At 42.8% G+C, this 17,719-nt stretch overlaps 1 protein-coding gene across 2 annotated transcripts in view; it reads left to right on the forward strand.

The window, feature by feature from the left end:
* The first annotated feature begins 462 nt into the window (after positions 1–462).
* The window catches only part of kif18a (kinesin family member 18A), a 72,673-nt gene continuing 55,416 nt past the window's right edge, over positions 463–17,719 (forward strand). For both annotated transcript variants that reach the window (XM_035416506.1, XM_035416507.1), the window contains exons 1-3: positions 463–662; positions 1,854–2,199; positions 16,766–16,923. In XM_035416506.1, the coding sequence (XP_035272397.1) occupies positions 1,884–2,199; positions 16,766–16,923 (474 nt within the window). In that variant the 5' untranslated portion in view covers positions 463–662; positions 1,854–1,883. The remainder of the gene's footprint in view (positions 663–1,853; positions 2,200–16,765; positions 16,924–17,719) is intronic.

Here is a 17,719-nt window from a genome sequence, read left to right on the forward strand (position 1 = left end):
AGAATCTGGATCATAAAACTTTAGAGAAACCAGCTATTGTTCAAATATCTTGAAAATACATTATGAATAGAGCTCTATTGTTTTTCTATTTGAAAAGAGCATAAAATGTCAACCCCATAATAATAATAATAATAATAATAATAATAATAATAATAATAATAATAATAATAATAACGAATGGTTCAAGCTCTACTGTAATTAAGAAATATTACAATCGTTTTCTAGGATTTTAATTGAATTGAGGCGATTTTACTTGGCTGCCCTAGCAGAATTATTTTACCTGGGTTTCAAATGAGAGCGTAATATTTTTTGCATTCTGAATGCGCAGCACGGGCTGTTTGCATAGAGTGTATCTGTTTGCAGTCTCTTCCTGTGCTTCACCTCCACGCCCCTCCCACCGCCCCTGTTCCACAGACATAATAGCCATAAACGCGCTCATTCTCAAGCACAGAACAGTATCAAGTGACAGTAGTCGTCTGTGGTGACGTCACTCTACGTTGGGTTGAACCATCCAATCCGTTGTTGGGAACGAAGAGTGGCTTGTGTTTGAAAATCTTCACTGTCGTTCTTGCTGGAAATAAGGGTTTGGCATATTTTGCGTTTAGCTTGTTGACCGTTTTAACAAAAAAGCTGGCTGGAAACCAGAATTATCCACACAGACTGTAAGTTAATTGTAAATATTTTTATTTGTTGAATGAATATATGGTGTAATTCGCAAGCCATCTAGCTAGTTTACTCAAACTCTTGGTTTTAGCTAACTAGCTTCAATTGGCTAGGACAGGCCGATTCAATTGTTTAGCTAGCCAATGTTACAAATGTGCATTGTGCAGCGCAGTTACTATTTAGCTATTTTAACGTTTCATTAAGTTGGAAAAATATAACATTCATTAATGCATTTTGTAAATGCGATGGTTCAAATACTAACTAGCTTGTTGGCAGCCAGATAACGAGCTAGTTTTGTTTTAGCTAACACTCGGTATAGGTAACTTGGCTAGCTAATGTAGCTACCTAGCTAGCCATCGTTTTATGTTTTCGTACGGCGATATATCAATTTGGGGGTGGAATCGCATTACGTAATGATAACATTTGCTAATGAGCGTTACCTACGGAATATCTATAAAGTTTATCAAACTGTTCAGTACTTGCGGTGAATTCTTCGCTCTATGTAATATTAGATGACAAGATAGCTAGGGCTAACTAAAGTGGGAAAGGGAATAGCATTGGCTAACTCGCTTCCCAGAGAGAGTAGCCGGATAGATGGTTATTTGAGACATGATAAACGCTAATCTGTAATGACTATTTTCATGTTGAGCATGGTGCAAAATTGTCTTAGCTATTTATGTGCCGCGGAAATATTTCTTTCTACCGTCAAGGTAACTGTCAAACTAGGCACGTGTCCGTCACATATACACCAACCAGCCAATACGGCTTATTTGGCTCCTTGAAAGAGTAAATGCTTGTTGGTTTTTGTGTAACATATGATAATTAATAGCATTCATAGTTATCAGTGTGGCTATCTCGCTGCCGAAAGTTATATTTTCTTACATTATTAATTCAAATTTTCACCTGAACAATTCCACCCTTTAATAAGAGACATTCTTAAAGTTTCAGCTTAAGCGTTAGTAACTTGGCTGTCTGTTGCAAATGTATTTCTCGTCATAGTTTTGGTGCACACAGACGACAAGATGTTATTTAACTAACTCAATTTTCCAAATAAAATGTCATTTTTACGATGATGATTATTCTTTTCTTTGAGTTTTAAAAATTGTGCTCTGGAAGAGAGTGAATGTTTTTCATTCAGCAAACCAAACATTTTGTTGCCACATAACCACGTTTTAATTCTTTGTTTACAGACTACACCGTGGGAGGATCAGGCGATAACAATGTCTGGAAGTGACATGTGCAGTCATGTTAAGGTGGTGGTTCGTGTGCGGCCCGAGAACTCAAGGGAACTAGAAGGCAACTTCAAGAAAGTGGTTCAAGTTGTTGATAACCACATGCTTATCTTTGACCCCAAAGAGCAGGACATGACCTTTTTCACTGCACAGAAACGCTGCAGAGATGTCCGTACGAGAGCCAACAAAGACCTGAAGTTTGTTTTTGATTGTGTTTTTGGGGAGACGTCTTCACAGATTGATGTTTTTGACAACTCTACCAAAGATATCATTGATGGAGTTTTGAATGGATATAACTGCACCGGTAAGATCACTCTTGCTAAAATGTAACAGTCAGAAAGAATAAGTGAATAAATAGTGTTAGTCTGTTCTTAGGCTGCAGTAAGAAATTCTTCATCTGGGCAAAGTACTATTGGAGTGGTCTGAATTAACAAGTGCAATTTTAAAGTTAATTGTTTTCCCTGCATTGGATCATTAGAGAGCTGTGTATCTGATGGACATGTTATATTTTGAATGCTTACAACTGAACTTTTAAATTTGGTGTGATCAATCCAAATCGTAGTTTGAGTGACAGGGTATTGGAGTTTGTCGACTCCAGAAATTAGTCATAGTGTGGGTTTGTGTGTTTGTTTGTTAGGGGTGCCTAATGGGGAATTGTGGGGCCAATATTTGACTGGCGGAATTGGTTGATGCTGATACCCATCTACTCTAATGTTTTCACATTCATGGAAGAGTGTTTGTTTGTGAGTTTGGCTGGTAAAAATAATAAATAGAATATAGCAAAGAAAGAAGAGGTTCAAATGACTATGATTGGGCCTCTTTTTGAGCATGAAATTTTCATTTAATATGCAGCATTCATGCTGTATTCTCATTATTGGCTGATGTAGATAATCTATATTATAGTGCACAATGTATGCAGTATGTAGGCTATGTACATATGAAGATTGACTGCATGTACACTTAAGCTGTCAGTGTTATTCCATTGTTTCGACCCTCCTGCCTAAGCAGGACCAAGGAATCAAACTGGGATGAACAGATTGCAATTTTTTCAATGGCAGAAGAAGTGCTTTTTTTGCCCTGGAACAACATCCAGTCCCTTTGGCAAATATTTAGGAGTAGGTTAAGCTTCTCAAGATGTTGTCATTTACATTACTTAAATGTAGCCCTGTTTACTTAACTAGTTTTGCTGACATCCCCATGGTCTTTCTTTTTAATGAATTCAGTATGTATGTTCCAGTGTAAATTTGCCTATGAAAAAAGTACACTCCCAGAATTACCTCTGACCATTTTACTAGCCAGTTTAAATACTTTTTTATCACCTGTGAGCGAGCACCTTGGGGTTTTTGTTTAGTTTTCCTAAACTGTAAGTAACACAGCAATTATGAATGTGTGGCCCAGCTGAGACTATTTAAAAAGTGAATAAAAATAGTTTTATTAGGCCTATATATTTATCATTGTTAAAGGTGGAAACATATTTCTGTTGCTTGGTTATTCAATACTTAGCCATTTCATATAAAGCTCCACCCCACTATATGTATGTAGGGTTTAGATGAATTCTAGGCTTGCGTTCCACACTGCAGACATTGAGCTGCAATGCTGGCCTGGGTCAAATTTGGCCTCCCTGCCCCTGGCATAATGGATTTTGCTACAAAAAAAACTTGTTTGAAAAGGCACATACTGACATTGTCAGGGGATGCTGCTCTTTTCTGTACAATCGTACATAAAGCCATTCGCAGGGTTACTTCTGTATCCCATATGAATCTCCAACTGTGTTGAACAACCGTGTTGGTGGTTCTTTTCCTGCAGCTGCAGAGACAAAGTCTCAATATTCAGTATTTTTCAATAAGTAGCCTACTTCTCTGGTGCAGCTGGTAACTTCTATTGGGTACACATGAATGTCCTTATTTATTTATTTATTATTACCCAAAGTATTAACATTTCTGTGCTTATATTTTCAGCAGCAGTCATCTGTTCAGTATGTATCTGGTCCTGCAAACCAACTGTACTCTGACATTTAGGAAGGAAGTTAATGAAGTAACCTTGTTTATTGAAAAAAGTACATTTAGTTTGTTTGTTTGGAATTAACATTTTTATTCAAAAGCACAAATAAGCCCCCAGAAATTTGTTCTCATCAGCTGTGGAATGTTTCTCCACATTATAGATTAAGCTTTTCCACCAGTTGGTTTGCTTTTATCAATAAAATCAAACACTGGCAGCAGATATTAATTATGAATATTTTAAAAAGTTGAACTGAAATTAATTCTATTAAAAATGATGCATGACATAGTTTTAACAAAACCTCCGGCATGATTGTGTTGTTATTGCAGATGTATGCTGTACCTACTGTATTTTAAAGAGCTTTACTGATTTGAATCTATTTGTTTTGACTTTGTTGCTTTGCTGACTAGCTAAATGTTATTGCTGTTGCAGTGTTTTGCCTGCCTCAAAAATGATGCGAAGGTGGTATTTTAATCATGATCACATGATTAAAATCGATTAGTTGGATCTAATTTTGTGAAGTTTACTAGGGCTGTGTTCCAAATTGTATAGCTGTGTCCTGTAATAGACCAAATCGCGCTGGTCTGGATAGAACACAGGTCTTTCACACTGACCGCGTAGCACTACGTTACTTCCTCGAGAGAATGGAAATGCATTTGAAAGATGGTGGAGACGGAGGTGGCAGCTCTACTGGTGGAAACTTGTGTGCGACCCAGATCTTCCAAAGTAAGGGAGCACTTTACATTCAAAAAGCTGAACTCGCGTGGCACGGGAGCACAACAGTGGTGCACGAGCACCTGAAGAGAAAGCACATTGGAACTATAATTGTTGATGAAGAGGGCTAGGCACAATATGTTAATACAAAATCCTCATCAAAACAAACAAGCAAGTCATCGACTGCTTTTCAACAAGCTCCTTTTATCGCAAAGTAAATGAGTTTAGCTTCAGTGCTTGAGTTTCATTTCGAAAACTTTCGTGGTTGAACTGCGTGACAGCACCACGATTGCCGGTGGGCAGTACTTGTGCACAAGTTTGTTTACGGTCTTAACAGCATGTTACAGTGATAGCTAACTAACAACAGCTTGCTAGCATTCCTTATTTATTCAAGATTCAAGATTCTTTATTGCCATGTGTAACTACAATGGGATGCTTACTCCCCATTTGCTCCCGCAGTATAAAATCTAAACATAGATTCTCAACAATAAATAAAAAGTAAGTACCCAATTACAGTAGAAAGTAACTAAGTAAGAATTATCAATACTATGGCACATTATGGCGGGTGGTGCAAAAATTGTGGTAAAGTGCAGTACAGTAATGATAGTGGTATGATTGATACAATAAGGTAGTAATGGCCAAAATGTAATATTGATGCAACAATATAATGATAGTAATAGCAGCACTCCTAATGCAACAATCTGGCAGATGACTCAAGAATGTTATAAAGTGACCAGTGTAGTACAGTACAGTGAGAGTGGCTGCGTGCTGTATAGAGTGCCTAGTGCAATTATACAGTAAGTCCAATAATTTGGCAATTAACAGTTCAGTAGGCGCACTGCCTGTGGGTAGAAACTGTTCTTGAACCTGCTTGTCCTGGTTCGGGATGCTGCAATACCGGCGACCGGACTGCAGAGGGAGAACAGTTGGCCTTGTTCCGACACCTGGTCCTAAAGATCTCCTCGATGGATGGAAGTGCACACCCGATCTTTTCCGCTGTCCTCATGACCCTCTGGATGGCTTTCCTGTCCTGTGCAGTGGTGTTGCCATACCACACAGTGACACCACCCGTTAGGACGCTCTCTACGGTGCTGCGGTAAAAGTTCACAAGCCATCGTGTGCTTATGCCGCATTTCCTGAGGCACCATCGCGTCAGCTGGACTACCTCGTCTCTGTACTCCGTCTCGTCGTCGTTGCTTATCAGGCCCATAACTGGTATCGTCTGTAAACTTGATAATCCGGTTGTTGCTGTGTATGACTGTACAGTCCACGCGTGAACTGAGAGTACAGTCCACGCGTGAACTGAGAGTACAACCGAGGGCTGAGGCAGCAGCCTTGAGGCGCTCCGGTGGTGAGGACCAGAGTGGATGAGGTGTTGTTCCCAATCCTCACCACTTGAGGCCTGTCTGTCAGGAAGTCCATAATCCAGTTACAGATGGGGGTGCCCAGGCCTTGGTCCCTCAGTTTCAGGACCAGCTTGGAGGGAACGATGGTGTTGAACGCAGAGCTGTAGTCAATAAACAACAGTCTGGCATAGGTGTCCCTCCTGTCTATGTGTTCCAGGGCAGTGCGTAGTGCCTGTTTGGTCTGTATGCGAACTGGAGTGGGTCCAGGGAGTCGGGGATGCTACTGTTTATGTGTTCCATGAACAATTTCTCCAGGCACTCCATGGCTATGGGTGTTAAAGCCACTGGACGATAGTCATTGAGGTCTGTTACCTTTGTCTTCTTGGGTAACGGCACAATGGTTGTCTCTTTGAAGAACACTGGGATGACCGACTGCTGCAGTGATGCGCTGAAGATGCTTTCACCCTCCTGAAGGTTCTGCGGACCTCGGACTCAGACAGTTGCAGTACGTAGTCCTCTGGATGGTTAGCCATTTTGTTGGTTGGCTCAGAGTTCTCCCTCTCAAAGCGAGCATGAAACATGTTCAGCTCGTCTGGTAGGGAGGGGTCAGTGTTGGTGACTCCTCCTGAGCTCCCCTTGTAGTCGGTGATGACCCTCAGTCCTTGCCACATACGTCTGGTGTCGGAGCCCCCGCACTGTGATTCCAGTTTGTTTTTGTAATCCGTTTTTCCCTTTTTGATGGCCTTTCTGAGGTCGTACTTGGCCTTCTTGTAGAGATTAGAGTCCACTGATTTGAAAGCGGTACTTTGTTCCCTTAGTTTGTTACGGATGTCTGGGTTCATCCATGGTTTGCGGTTTGGAAATGAACGAACAGTCTTGGTGGGGATGCATTCCTCCACTAGCATATGTTAATGTATCCAGTGACGTGATCTGCGTACACATCTAGGTCTTTGGTCTTGAATACACTCCAGTCTGTGATTTCCAGCCGGCCCTGCAGCTGTAGTATGGACTGCTTCTGTCCCTTCCTACTGATGCACATGCCATTAATGGCAAATTGTCTAGATTTTTATATACAGTATCAGTTAAATTTCCATTTTATTCTTCTTGGTGCATCCCCAATGTCCATTTATTGTAGTCGTGATGTAGTGATAGTGATCAGTGATCAGTATTTGGCCTTTACATCAGCAACTGTTAACTAAAACAATGTTTCTTAACCTTGGTCCTTAATGGGTACTACTGGATTGGATATTGGATGCTTCATGTTTAGAGGGATTATTTGCCTTCTTAAGCCACTCTATGTCAGAAATAGGTATGCATGCTACAAGGAATAAAAGTCCCATATTCACGTTGTAGTATATTGCAAACTGTTTACATAAGAGAAGTGTTTTAACTGATCAAATTAAAGACTGAGTTTGGTTGATAGTGTGGACACATGGCCACTAAAACTAACCATTTGTAGATAAAGAAGAATTAAAAAGCCAAAGTAAATGATAACAAGCCAAACCTCCAATGTATTAATAAGTTTAAAGAAAAAAAACTGAGCCAGCCTTAGCTCAGAGCTTGTGAATAGGCTAACAATTCTGCATAGCAGTGCGGTGGAACCGCTGTGTTCATAGTCCAGCTTGGTCTCTTGCTGAAACCACTGTCGAAGCCATTCAATGTAGCAAAGCCTGTTAACATTTTGTATGTTCTGTTTTTATCTTCTTTTTCATCTAAAGTTGAGCTCCTTTTAAACTGTAGACTTCAAATAACTTTTGTCTTTGAATATTATAAACACATGCTGCTATGTGCACTTTATAAAGAAAGACCCTTATTATTATGAACAGATGCTTTATAGGTTACATTTGCATGTTTTTGTCTCATAATGTTCATCTTCTACCAGCTGCTGATTATTCACATATAAATATCCATAATGTCATCCCCTCACATAATTGACATAACGTTAGGCTTCACAGTCCAATCCAGACTTCTTCGCTAACTGGTTGCTGGAAATAATGTTTTAAACCATTGTAACCACATTCACATCAATGTAGCTAGCTATAGATTTTTAACTCAAAGTTGTCTGCTCAGAATTGTTTCTGAAATATGCAGGGCTCAAGCGTTCAAAAGTAAAGAGACATGCAGGCGGGCAACTGGAGAATTCCAGACAGTAACAATGTATATGCAACTGCCCCTTTAAACTCCAATTTGTTAATATGACATAGAACATTAATACAGCTTCTTTATTCAGTTAAGAACATTCCCTTTTGTGGATACATTTTATTTTACAGAATTGCCTTTGGGACTGCTTTTCCAATTTCGTGCTCCCACGTTCAATGACAATTCAAACCCTGCCTACATTATATTATAACACTGCAAATGCATATCTACCGAAAAGTTAACAGCAGTTATTAAATTATTTTGTGCCAAATAATGTCTTTCAATATAATAAATTACTACTACTTACCGTATCATAAGTAAATGCATTTAAGTCATTTGACCTGTCAATTGGTCAGTTTTTCAAAGTGCCTGTAAGAACTTCACAGCCTCCTTTTCTTCCACTGGCAGTGACTGCTTAAACTTGATTATCAATAATTAACATAACAGCTAATTGATTCATTTTTGTACCAACGCTTGTGTAATGAAGCTCTTGGTGGTTAGGAGTTTGTCAACATATGGGGTGTCTGGTCAGGACACGGAGGTCTTCACTGCCCATACTCTGAGCCTTTTGCACAGCCACCCCCTGATTCGCTGTGCGAATCAGCTCCTTGAAGGCTCAGTGTCCACTGGGGCCATTGTCGGAGTATCCTCTGGGATAGCTGGTAGCTCAATGAGTTTGGCCCTTTGTGACCCTTCCCACGAGCCACAGTGCTCGAGGTAACCGCTGATCGATCACCATCACCACTGTGCCGATGGTAAGATTTCCCGTCTCCTTCACCCACTTCTGCCTTGACTGCAAGGAGGGTAAGTACTGCTGCAGGAAGCAATCCACTCCCGTTGAATAGAACAGGGGCTTCATGAGGCGGCCCAGAAGGATCCAAAACTTGCGTCAGAGTTCCGCAAAGACTCTCAGCTCCGGAATGGAACAGCTTGTCATCATACTGCCGTATGATGAGCCTGGTGACAGGGTGTTTCGGTTCTAGCACGATTGGGTGCACAATGTCGTCTTCCAGGCTGGTAGAACGGCGTAACCTACCGCCTACACGGACGAGGCCCTTGGAGATGTCGTACTCTGGGGTGAGTGTTATGAGCCGACTGCCGGATGGAACAGCTTTCCCTGTCTGTAGGCACTTGATCTCTTCTGGAAAGCTATCATTTTGCGCTCTCTGTAGGATTCGGAGTTCGGCTTCTGCGTAGTTATCTGCACTGAGGGCGCTTGGCTGGGAGGCCGCTCCGTGCAGTGACCTACTAGTCGCCTCAAGGAGGTCTTCAAAGGTGGAATATTCATCAACAGGCGGGATCTCTGGAGCAGAGATGGTCGATGTGAGGTCACAGAACGAAGACTTCTTCAACTCTGTCTCGTCTGGAACCTCCTCGAAAGACGGCGGGGTTGGCCAGCTGTCATGTGGCTGCTGAAGGAAGGCTGGACCATGACTGAACTGGTTCGGCTTGGCGAGGTCAGACAAAGTCATCCCTCTGGTGATGGCATCTGCAGGGTTATTCTGCGTGTCCACATACCTCCATGACCGGTGGTCTGTCAGCTCTTGGATCTCGGAAACACGGGTCCCCACAAACACCTTATATCTGCAGGACTCAGACTGTATCCAGGTTAGCACAGTGGTGGAGTCAGACCACAGCACCGTCTCTCTCAACTGAAGGGTGAGCTCTCTCTGGATCACCTGGGCGAGCTGAGCTCCAGTCAGGGCAGCACAAAGTTCCAAGCGTGGCATCGATTGCTGTTTTGGTGCCACTCACGAGCGAGCTGCACGAAGGCCACATGGACATGACCTTGAGGATCTTCACCATGTAGGTATGCGACTGACCCGTAGGCGGAGTCTGATGCATCACAAAAGACGTGAAGCTTGAGGGTGATAACACTTATATCGATGCCAGATGGGAAGTAGCTCCGGGAGAGGCTGACTGATGGGAGCTGAGGGAGCTCTTCTTCCCATGTGTTCCAGGCTTGCAGGAGATCGGTGGGCAAGTGTGGGTCGTCCCAGTCACGGTCATTAGCCCACAGTCTCTGGACCAGAGCTTTGGCTCTTGTGGTGAAGGGCAGGATATAACCTAGGGGGTCATACTGGCTTGCTAGTATCTTGTAGATATTTTGCATGGTTGTCTGGCTTGGGGCAACCGGGCGGTGCCTGTAGTGGAGTGTGTCCTCCTGGGGGTGCCAACTGAGACCTAGCGTCATCTCTTGAGCTTCCCCATGGGTCTGGGAAACCAACCTTTCGCTGCTGTCAGACTTGGCCTCCTTGGGCAAGTGGCAGATCACTTCTGGCTGGTTACTGGCCCACTGGCGGATCTCGAAGCCACCTCTGATTAGGAGGGCTCTCAGCTTCGTCACGAGGCTCCTTGCTTCGTCTTCAGTAGGTAGACGCTGCAGACAGTTATGGACGTAAAAGCACTGTTCCACACTGTGACCAGGGTTCGTACGGACATGAAAAACCTGGAAAAGTCATTGAAATTTAAAATGCAATTTCCAGGCCCTGGAAAAGTTATGGAGAATAATATTTTTTGAAAAGTAATGGAAATATAGCTAAAGTTGCATTAAATATAATTACTAATTAATCCAATCATAAAAATAGTATGTATAGTAATAAAACGTAAATTGGCACGTAACCTTCGCGGTATTTTGGTGGTGTGAGAAGTTAATTCGGTCTGGCTCAGTCTGTTTACAGGCACGCCCAACAGGCACGCTTCTGCTAATGTAGCAGTTAGTAAACGTAGGCCCTACTGTGCCGACAATATGCCAGGGAAGTGCAGCTTCAATAATAGGGGGCTCGAAATTAACTTTTTAACTTGCTAGCACTGGTGCTCCCAACTTCAAAAAGTTAGGAGCACCCACCAAAATGTAAGGAGCACCAACAATATATGCAATAGTTTTTTTTATTGGTAAAAAACTACAATATAACAGTACGGTTTACAAGTAACAGTTAAACTGTCACGCCTAAAATGTGTCGACTCTTCAAGGAATTGCATGTTATGCATTCAAACGACAAGGCGCTTCTCGTCACATTAATACCACTAATTAAATCAACCGCCAGTAAACTGCATCGGAGAAATTAGCTGTTTCAACCGGGTCGCTACACATTAACGTTTCAAAAAAATAATGTTCGCTTCAAGTTTTCAGTTTTCGATAATGCTAATAAATTGAACATAAACTTTTGTCTTCAGTTAACGCGTTAGCTCTCTGTGTCGCGTGACAGTGGAGTGATTGAAGGCTAATATTAACCAATTTAAAATCAGCATTAAAGGTAAGAATGTCAAGCTCACGATTGGTTAGAAGGGTCACCATCAGCTCACAAGGCACATACTGACTGTACTAACTAGCGAATGTACAGAGAAAGAGACGTTCGACTGGAAAAAGAAGAGAAAAAAAAAAGGTTGCACCAGAACAATTATTTGCACTCGCACAAATGCTCCCAATTATATTTTGAGGTCGCACAGATTAAATTTCAGGAGCATATGCGACCAAAATGGTCGCAATTTCGAGCCCTGTTTGAGACATTGACAAAAATGTTAAACTATTCGAATTAAAATATGAGAGAATGCATCTAAGTGTGTCTATCTGGTGTTTATTTGTTTTAGAGAGGCACCATATGTTTCAGATGCAGACCTAATTTTACTTAGTGTTACAATAAATAATTTTAAATCGTGCCGCTGAGATAAAGTCATTTGTTTTGGTCATGGAAATTCAGTTACATTACATTTCATTACATTATAGGCATTTAGCAGACGCTCTTATCCAGAGCGACGTACAACAAGTGCATAGGTTTCATGATGTAGGTTGTGGAGTTAAAGGTTGTGGAGAAGTCATGGAAAAGTAATTGAAAACCATTGGTGAAAAAGTGTATGAACCCTGTGTGACGTACATCCTCTCCTGATTGGCTGGACTCGATGACGTGTTTCTGGAGAGCAAAGATCGCGCAACAAGGGCTGCACGTCGTTCCGAAGGGCAGGACTTCCCACTGGTATACTGAGGGTGACTCGTCGGTCTTCAGGTCCCTCCAAAGGAACCTCAGCAAGGGCTTGTCTTTGTCCAACAGGCGAACCTGATGAAACATCCCTTTGATGTCTCCACTCATCGCGACTCGATGTTCCCTGAAGCATAGGAGGACTCCAAGGAGTGAGGGAGTAGGTAGTTGTTTAGACTCTGTCCGCCTATCTGGAAGCTGCAGTTGAACACAATCCGGTCTTTGCCATTATGTCTGACTATGTGGTGTGGCAGGAACCACAATTCTTCGGATGTGTCAGGTTCATGGGAGTCAATCTTCGTGGCGTACCCAGCGACCTCTAGTTTCTTGATCTCCTCCTAAGTAGATGCACGCTGTGAGTCTTGAGCTAACCTCTTCTCTGTGTTCCGCAGGTTTTTCATCACAATTTCCTTTGGAACTTGCAGCTTAGGCATGGTTTGGACTCGCAGGAGGGGAGTAGCATAACGATGCACTCCGTCGACCTCTACACGGGTGGTCTCGGCCTCTAACAGGTCCACTGCGTACTTGTCCTGTCTGGATCTGGTCACTAACCTCTCACTCTTGAAAGGCAGCGTGTCCAACTGCCACATTCGTTCAACTTGACGAAACAGCTCAGCAGAAGGAGTTGAAACTGCCGTGAAGAAGCACTGTGCGGGCGGAAGCTTTTGCTGAAGGTACTTAGCTGGACCCTGGAGTGTCCAGCCGAGATTAGTCTTGACTGCTGCAGGGCCACCAGGGTGGCCCAGGTGCACTGGCTCAATCGGAACGATTAGACTGGCTTGGTCAGATCCGATCAGGAGGGTTGGCTGAGCTCCATCAATGGGTGGAATCGGCAAGCCTGCCAGGTGTCGATACTTCTTCTGGAGCTGGGAAACTGGGTAGGTGTACTGAGACAGGCCTAGGTGGTCACCTGTGAAAGCACCTTGGATGAGGAACCTCTTTCTGGGCTGTGTTACAGACGTTATGGCGAAGGAGACACGTGAGCCTGGCAGTGTCTTGATATCCTGGCGGATGGTTCGAAGAGTCAGATCTTCTGCTTGACCCCGCATTCCCAGGCGGCGTGCTGCAGATGAGAGCAGGATAGTTCTCTCCGAACCATCGTCCAGCACTGCATATGTGTTGAACACTGTCCCGGTAGTACTGGTTGACTCTGACGATCTTCAGCAACACTCGGCTATATCCATTTGGCTGATCTAGGTAGTGAGTCTCTGCTGTCGATGTGATGGCCGCTGTGTTGGCGGGCTCATTCTCACTTCTCTGGTTGACCTCGTGCAGAATGGAGAGGTGTTTAGACTTACAAAGTCGACATGGCTTCTTCAGGTCACAGGCGGAGGCTAGGTGAGAACGACCACATCTCCAGCACCTTCTCTTGGTTTTGATCCAGTCCACCATCTCCCCTTTGGTTAGCTTAGCGAAGCTCTCGCATTGGCTGAGATAGTGTTCTGAGTTGCAGTAAGGGCAGTATATCTTAGCCTTACCTCGGGTCTGAATGGAAGGAGCTGCTTTGGAGGTTACGTCTGACTGTGGATCTTTGGAGCTATCTGTCCCATGTATCACCGTAGTGACCTTCACCTTGGACTTGTACTTGGAGTCTTTCTTGTCCTTCTCGCTGTGGGCTTGAAGGGAGGGCTCAATGTCCAGGCATCTGACTTCAGCTTTCAGCCAATCCGAGAAGTCAATGAGTGACAGCTTCAACTGATCAGGATCCTTCCTGTACTGTTGTCGACGGAACTTCTCTTGCTGGTGCTTGGGGAGTACTGAGGAGGCGCTTCATGTTTGAGCCGCAGTGGAGTCCCTCGCGACCTTCTCCTTTAAGAGACTTCAGCATCCCGACTAGTGACTGCATTCTGGTGACGAACTCGTCGAAAGCCCTATCGTCTCGGATGGGGGGTAAGCGTTCCATGTCCTCTATCTCCTTCAGCGCGGACTGATATGGGCGTCCGTAACGCTCATCTCGTGCCTTCAGAGCTTCAGAGTGGGGCGTACTAGACTCTGCATGGGCTAGCACAAGGCGATGGGCTTGAGGTACTTTCACATGCTTCAGCAGGATGGTATACTTGTAATGCTCAGATTGCGTGGGATGCAGGAGGGTGCTGAGGGAAAGGCGAAGCTCCACATACTGGGCTCTATCTTCTTTCGTGAAGTCTGGAAACGTGGGGCCTTCTATATTGGGGTGATAAGGTGTTGGCATGACCGGGTTCCCTGGGTAGGAGGGGTAGGGCACATAAGGAGGTTGATATGCTGACTGTTGCTCAAGCTGATGCGTGGGCGGATGCCTGGGTGGAGGCAGATACTGTAGCTGAAGATGGGAAGCTGGGTCATGTTCGTTCTCTTGCTTGATAGCCTGAAGGCTATGGCGTGGGTCAAGCACGGGGGGATTGAGGGGGATGAATGTCTCGGCTGAGAGGTGGAGGCAATGGCCACTTTTGGTGGTGGATACTTAAATCTTCTAGCTGATGAGCCAGTTCTGCAGCTACACTTGAGTGATCATCAGTTCGGGAATGGTGAGGGGCACTGGCAGGGGGATACTGCTCACTTGCTCTTTCTGGGTGATGTGGGCGAGCTGGTGTCTGATGCCGTGACAACCTCCTTGATGACTGAGCTGAGGACCGAGGGGAATGGCGCTGCAGGACAAACTCCAAAAGCTTCGTCTGCCTCTTGGCTGTCTCACTCTGTTGCCGTGCTGTCTCCATAGCTTGGTGCACGATGGCTTCATGCTCACTCCACACCGGTGGCATGGAGGATGTGCTCCTAACAGGACTAGGCTGTTCTCTCTCCTCTTCGCGCCTGTGTATCTGCTCTACATTCCGTTGGTCTGTATACTGCACTAAATAATCTTCCAAATATCTTAGTCGCTGAACTGCGCGCACAGGGCACACAGATGGTGAAGCAGGGAGACTGGTTCCTTCTCTACTGGCTGCCATATTGGTGACTCTATCCGGCTCGAAGGACCATAAATTGTAATGAAGCTCTTGGTGGTTAGGAGTTTGTCAACAATATGGGGTGTTTGGTCAGGACACGGAGGCAGGAAATTCTTTTGGGGGGTTTATTATAAATGGAATGCAAATACACAGGCACAGGCAATCTCTGGTCTCCTCTTAGGATTAAATCAGGTGGGTGTGCATGTGTGTGTGTGTGTGGTTCTAAACAAGGAAAAAGAGATACAGTTAGCCTACTTCTACACTTATTATCAGCCGTACATTATATAGGCTACATAAATCTCTCTATCACCCCTAGGCATCAAACATTATTTAACTAGCATCACGGTTAGAAATCTTGAATATCAGTTATACAATAACATGAAATAAACGGTGCTAATCACATAGGTTACTAAACGCAACGGAATATTCTACCGTATGTAGATGCGAAGTCGCAAGGAATAACACTCAAATATACCTAGCATAAATCGCCAATCTGTGGTAAATGTTAACGGAATACTGCTGATAAAACTTAGACATTATGCTATACAAATTACTATCAGACAATGGATTCACTAATAATCTAAACTAAATATCCTTGACGATACAGAAAGGTGTACTTACTGCTATTTATTGACGCACACAAAGGAAACTTAACTCGCTAGAAATTACCGTTGAACTGACTAACTTTGCACAAAATTAAGTGGCAAGCGCGAGCCGTAAACGAAAGGGGCGTTGCCTAGCAACATGGTTAGGTCTTCACTGTCCATACTCTGAGCCTTTTGCACAGCTTGCTTACCAATAACTAACATAAGTCTAGCATGTGTATTTCTCAAGCGGATTGTTTAAGACAATGAATTTTGAAAGGGACATTTTTATGTGTCAGACATGATAAGATGATATTTTTATTCCATATTTAGTAGATGATGTTGATAGTAGAATTACATGGTGTAATTCCACAAAAATTTCTACTTTATTTTGGTACTTAGTGAGCAGTGTTTTCACCGCTATATTAGCATCCCTTCAAGCTTTTGTTGGCTCAAATGGATGCTATTGTTCGGTGTTTCATGCTTAGGGGGTATAGTTGCAGAAGAAACTACAGGGAGGGGGGTGCTTGCTAAATGGATCAACTGCGCGACAATTGTGGTACTTAGAAACTCCGTATTTAGAATTGTTGTAGTGTATTGTCTACTAATAAAGCTAAAATACATTGTTGTTTCCACTCATAGTTTGGTTGCAGGAGTAATGAATGTCTTCAGCAATCTGGGCAAGCCGGTGTGCCGACTACTAGGGGGCCAAACTCCATTTGGAAAAAAGCCATTGTTTGCCACTTACCTGTGGAGACTAGCTCTTTGAACTCGTGGTTTGTGTGTTGTGATTGCTTTGTTTTTTTTATTGCAGGACTGAACCTAAACATCATATTTGGCTTTCTGCTCCTATTATATAAAACAAATCAAGTTAGTAATTGCCTCGAAAGAGCTATAGGGTAATTTCTGGTAATTTGTATTTGTCCTAATATTGTAGCTTGTTCTTCTGCCTAGTTGGCTTGGCAGAGGTTAGGTCAGAATAGTGTTCACTGTGTGAACTAAACTGTGTTCTTGGCTAGAAATAGCTGTACAAAATAAGTATTAGCTATATCTTACTGGACCTGTGTTTTGTAGTTGTCCATGACCATGAAATGCACTTTTGTACGTCGCTTTGGATTAAAGCGTCTGCCAAATAAATGTAATGTACAGCAGTGACCAATTGTTTACGTTTTCATCCTTGAAATCCTTCAGTATTTGCCTATGGTGCAACGGGAGCAGGGAAGACACACACCATGTTGGGATCTGAAAACAGCCCTGGAGTGATGTATCTCACCATGAATGAACTATTCAATCGAATTGATCAAGTCAAGAATGAAAAAATTTTTGATGTTGCTTTTTCTTATCTTGAGGTGAGTTTATTTATTTATTTTTGCCTGTTGACCAAATAAAATGAAACAAAATTCCTTATCGGAAGGAATCATTTTTTTTCCCAGAGCGAAAAAAAAACTTAATTCCAACCACCATATCTAAGCCAGCAAAGCTCATAGCAGCTACTGCAAAAGATTTTTGCAGGAGTACCATGATTAATTTTAAATTCTAAATGAAATAAATCAAAAGTAGTTGTGCTTGTTAGGTGTGTCTGATGGATCCTCACATCCATAGCCTATCAGGAACAGCTAGAACAACAGTGGCATGTGCGTGCTTCCACCATCTTTAACATCTGTTTTTAGCAAAGTCAAACATCCAAAATTAAATAATATTTTTTACCTCATCTCAATAGCAATCATTGTAAGTTTCATCCAAATTCTGCACATAACCTTGGCATCATCTACAACTGGTAGATATTACACAGTGTTCAACAAGCACTATGTGCTTAAAATGGATTGAAGGTAATTAGTCATTTTGTTCTGTTGTAAAAAAAAGAATTTGAGGTCATTCATCTCAGGACAGTTCAAGTACAGTTTTGCAAGGTTTTGGTATTAACATTTGGAAACAAATATTTGGAAAGTGTGGAAATGGAAAGAAAATATGATTATTAAATAATTAAAAATTTGGCAAACCAAAACTTTCATGTTGAATCCACAAATTAATTCTGAAGGGATTCGTTTTACCCATGCATGTCCTGTAATTGCAGTTATTACCTAATATTCCTGTGATTTTAGTCCCATCAGAATCTGCCATGTTGGTCATTTTTACCTGGCTGCA

Source organism: Anguilla anguilla, chromosome 5 (assembly GCF_013347855.1).
Source record: "Anguilla anguilla isolate fAngAng1 chromosome 5, fAngAng1.pri, whole genome shotgun sequence".
Taxonomy (NCBI): Eukaryota; Metazoa; Chordata; class Actinopteri; order Anguilliformes; family Anguillidae; genus Anguilla; species Anguilla anguilla.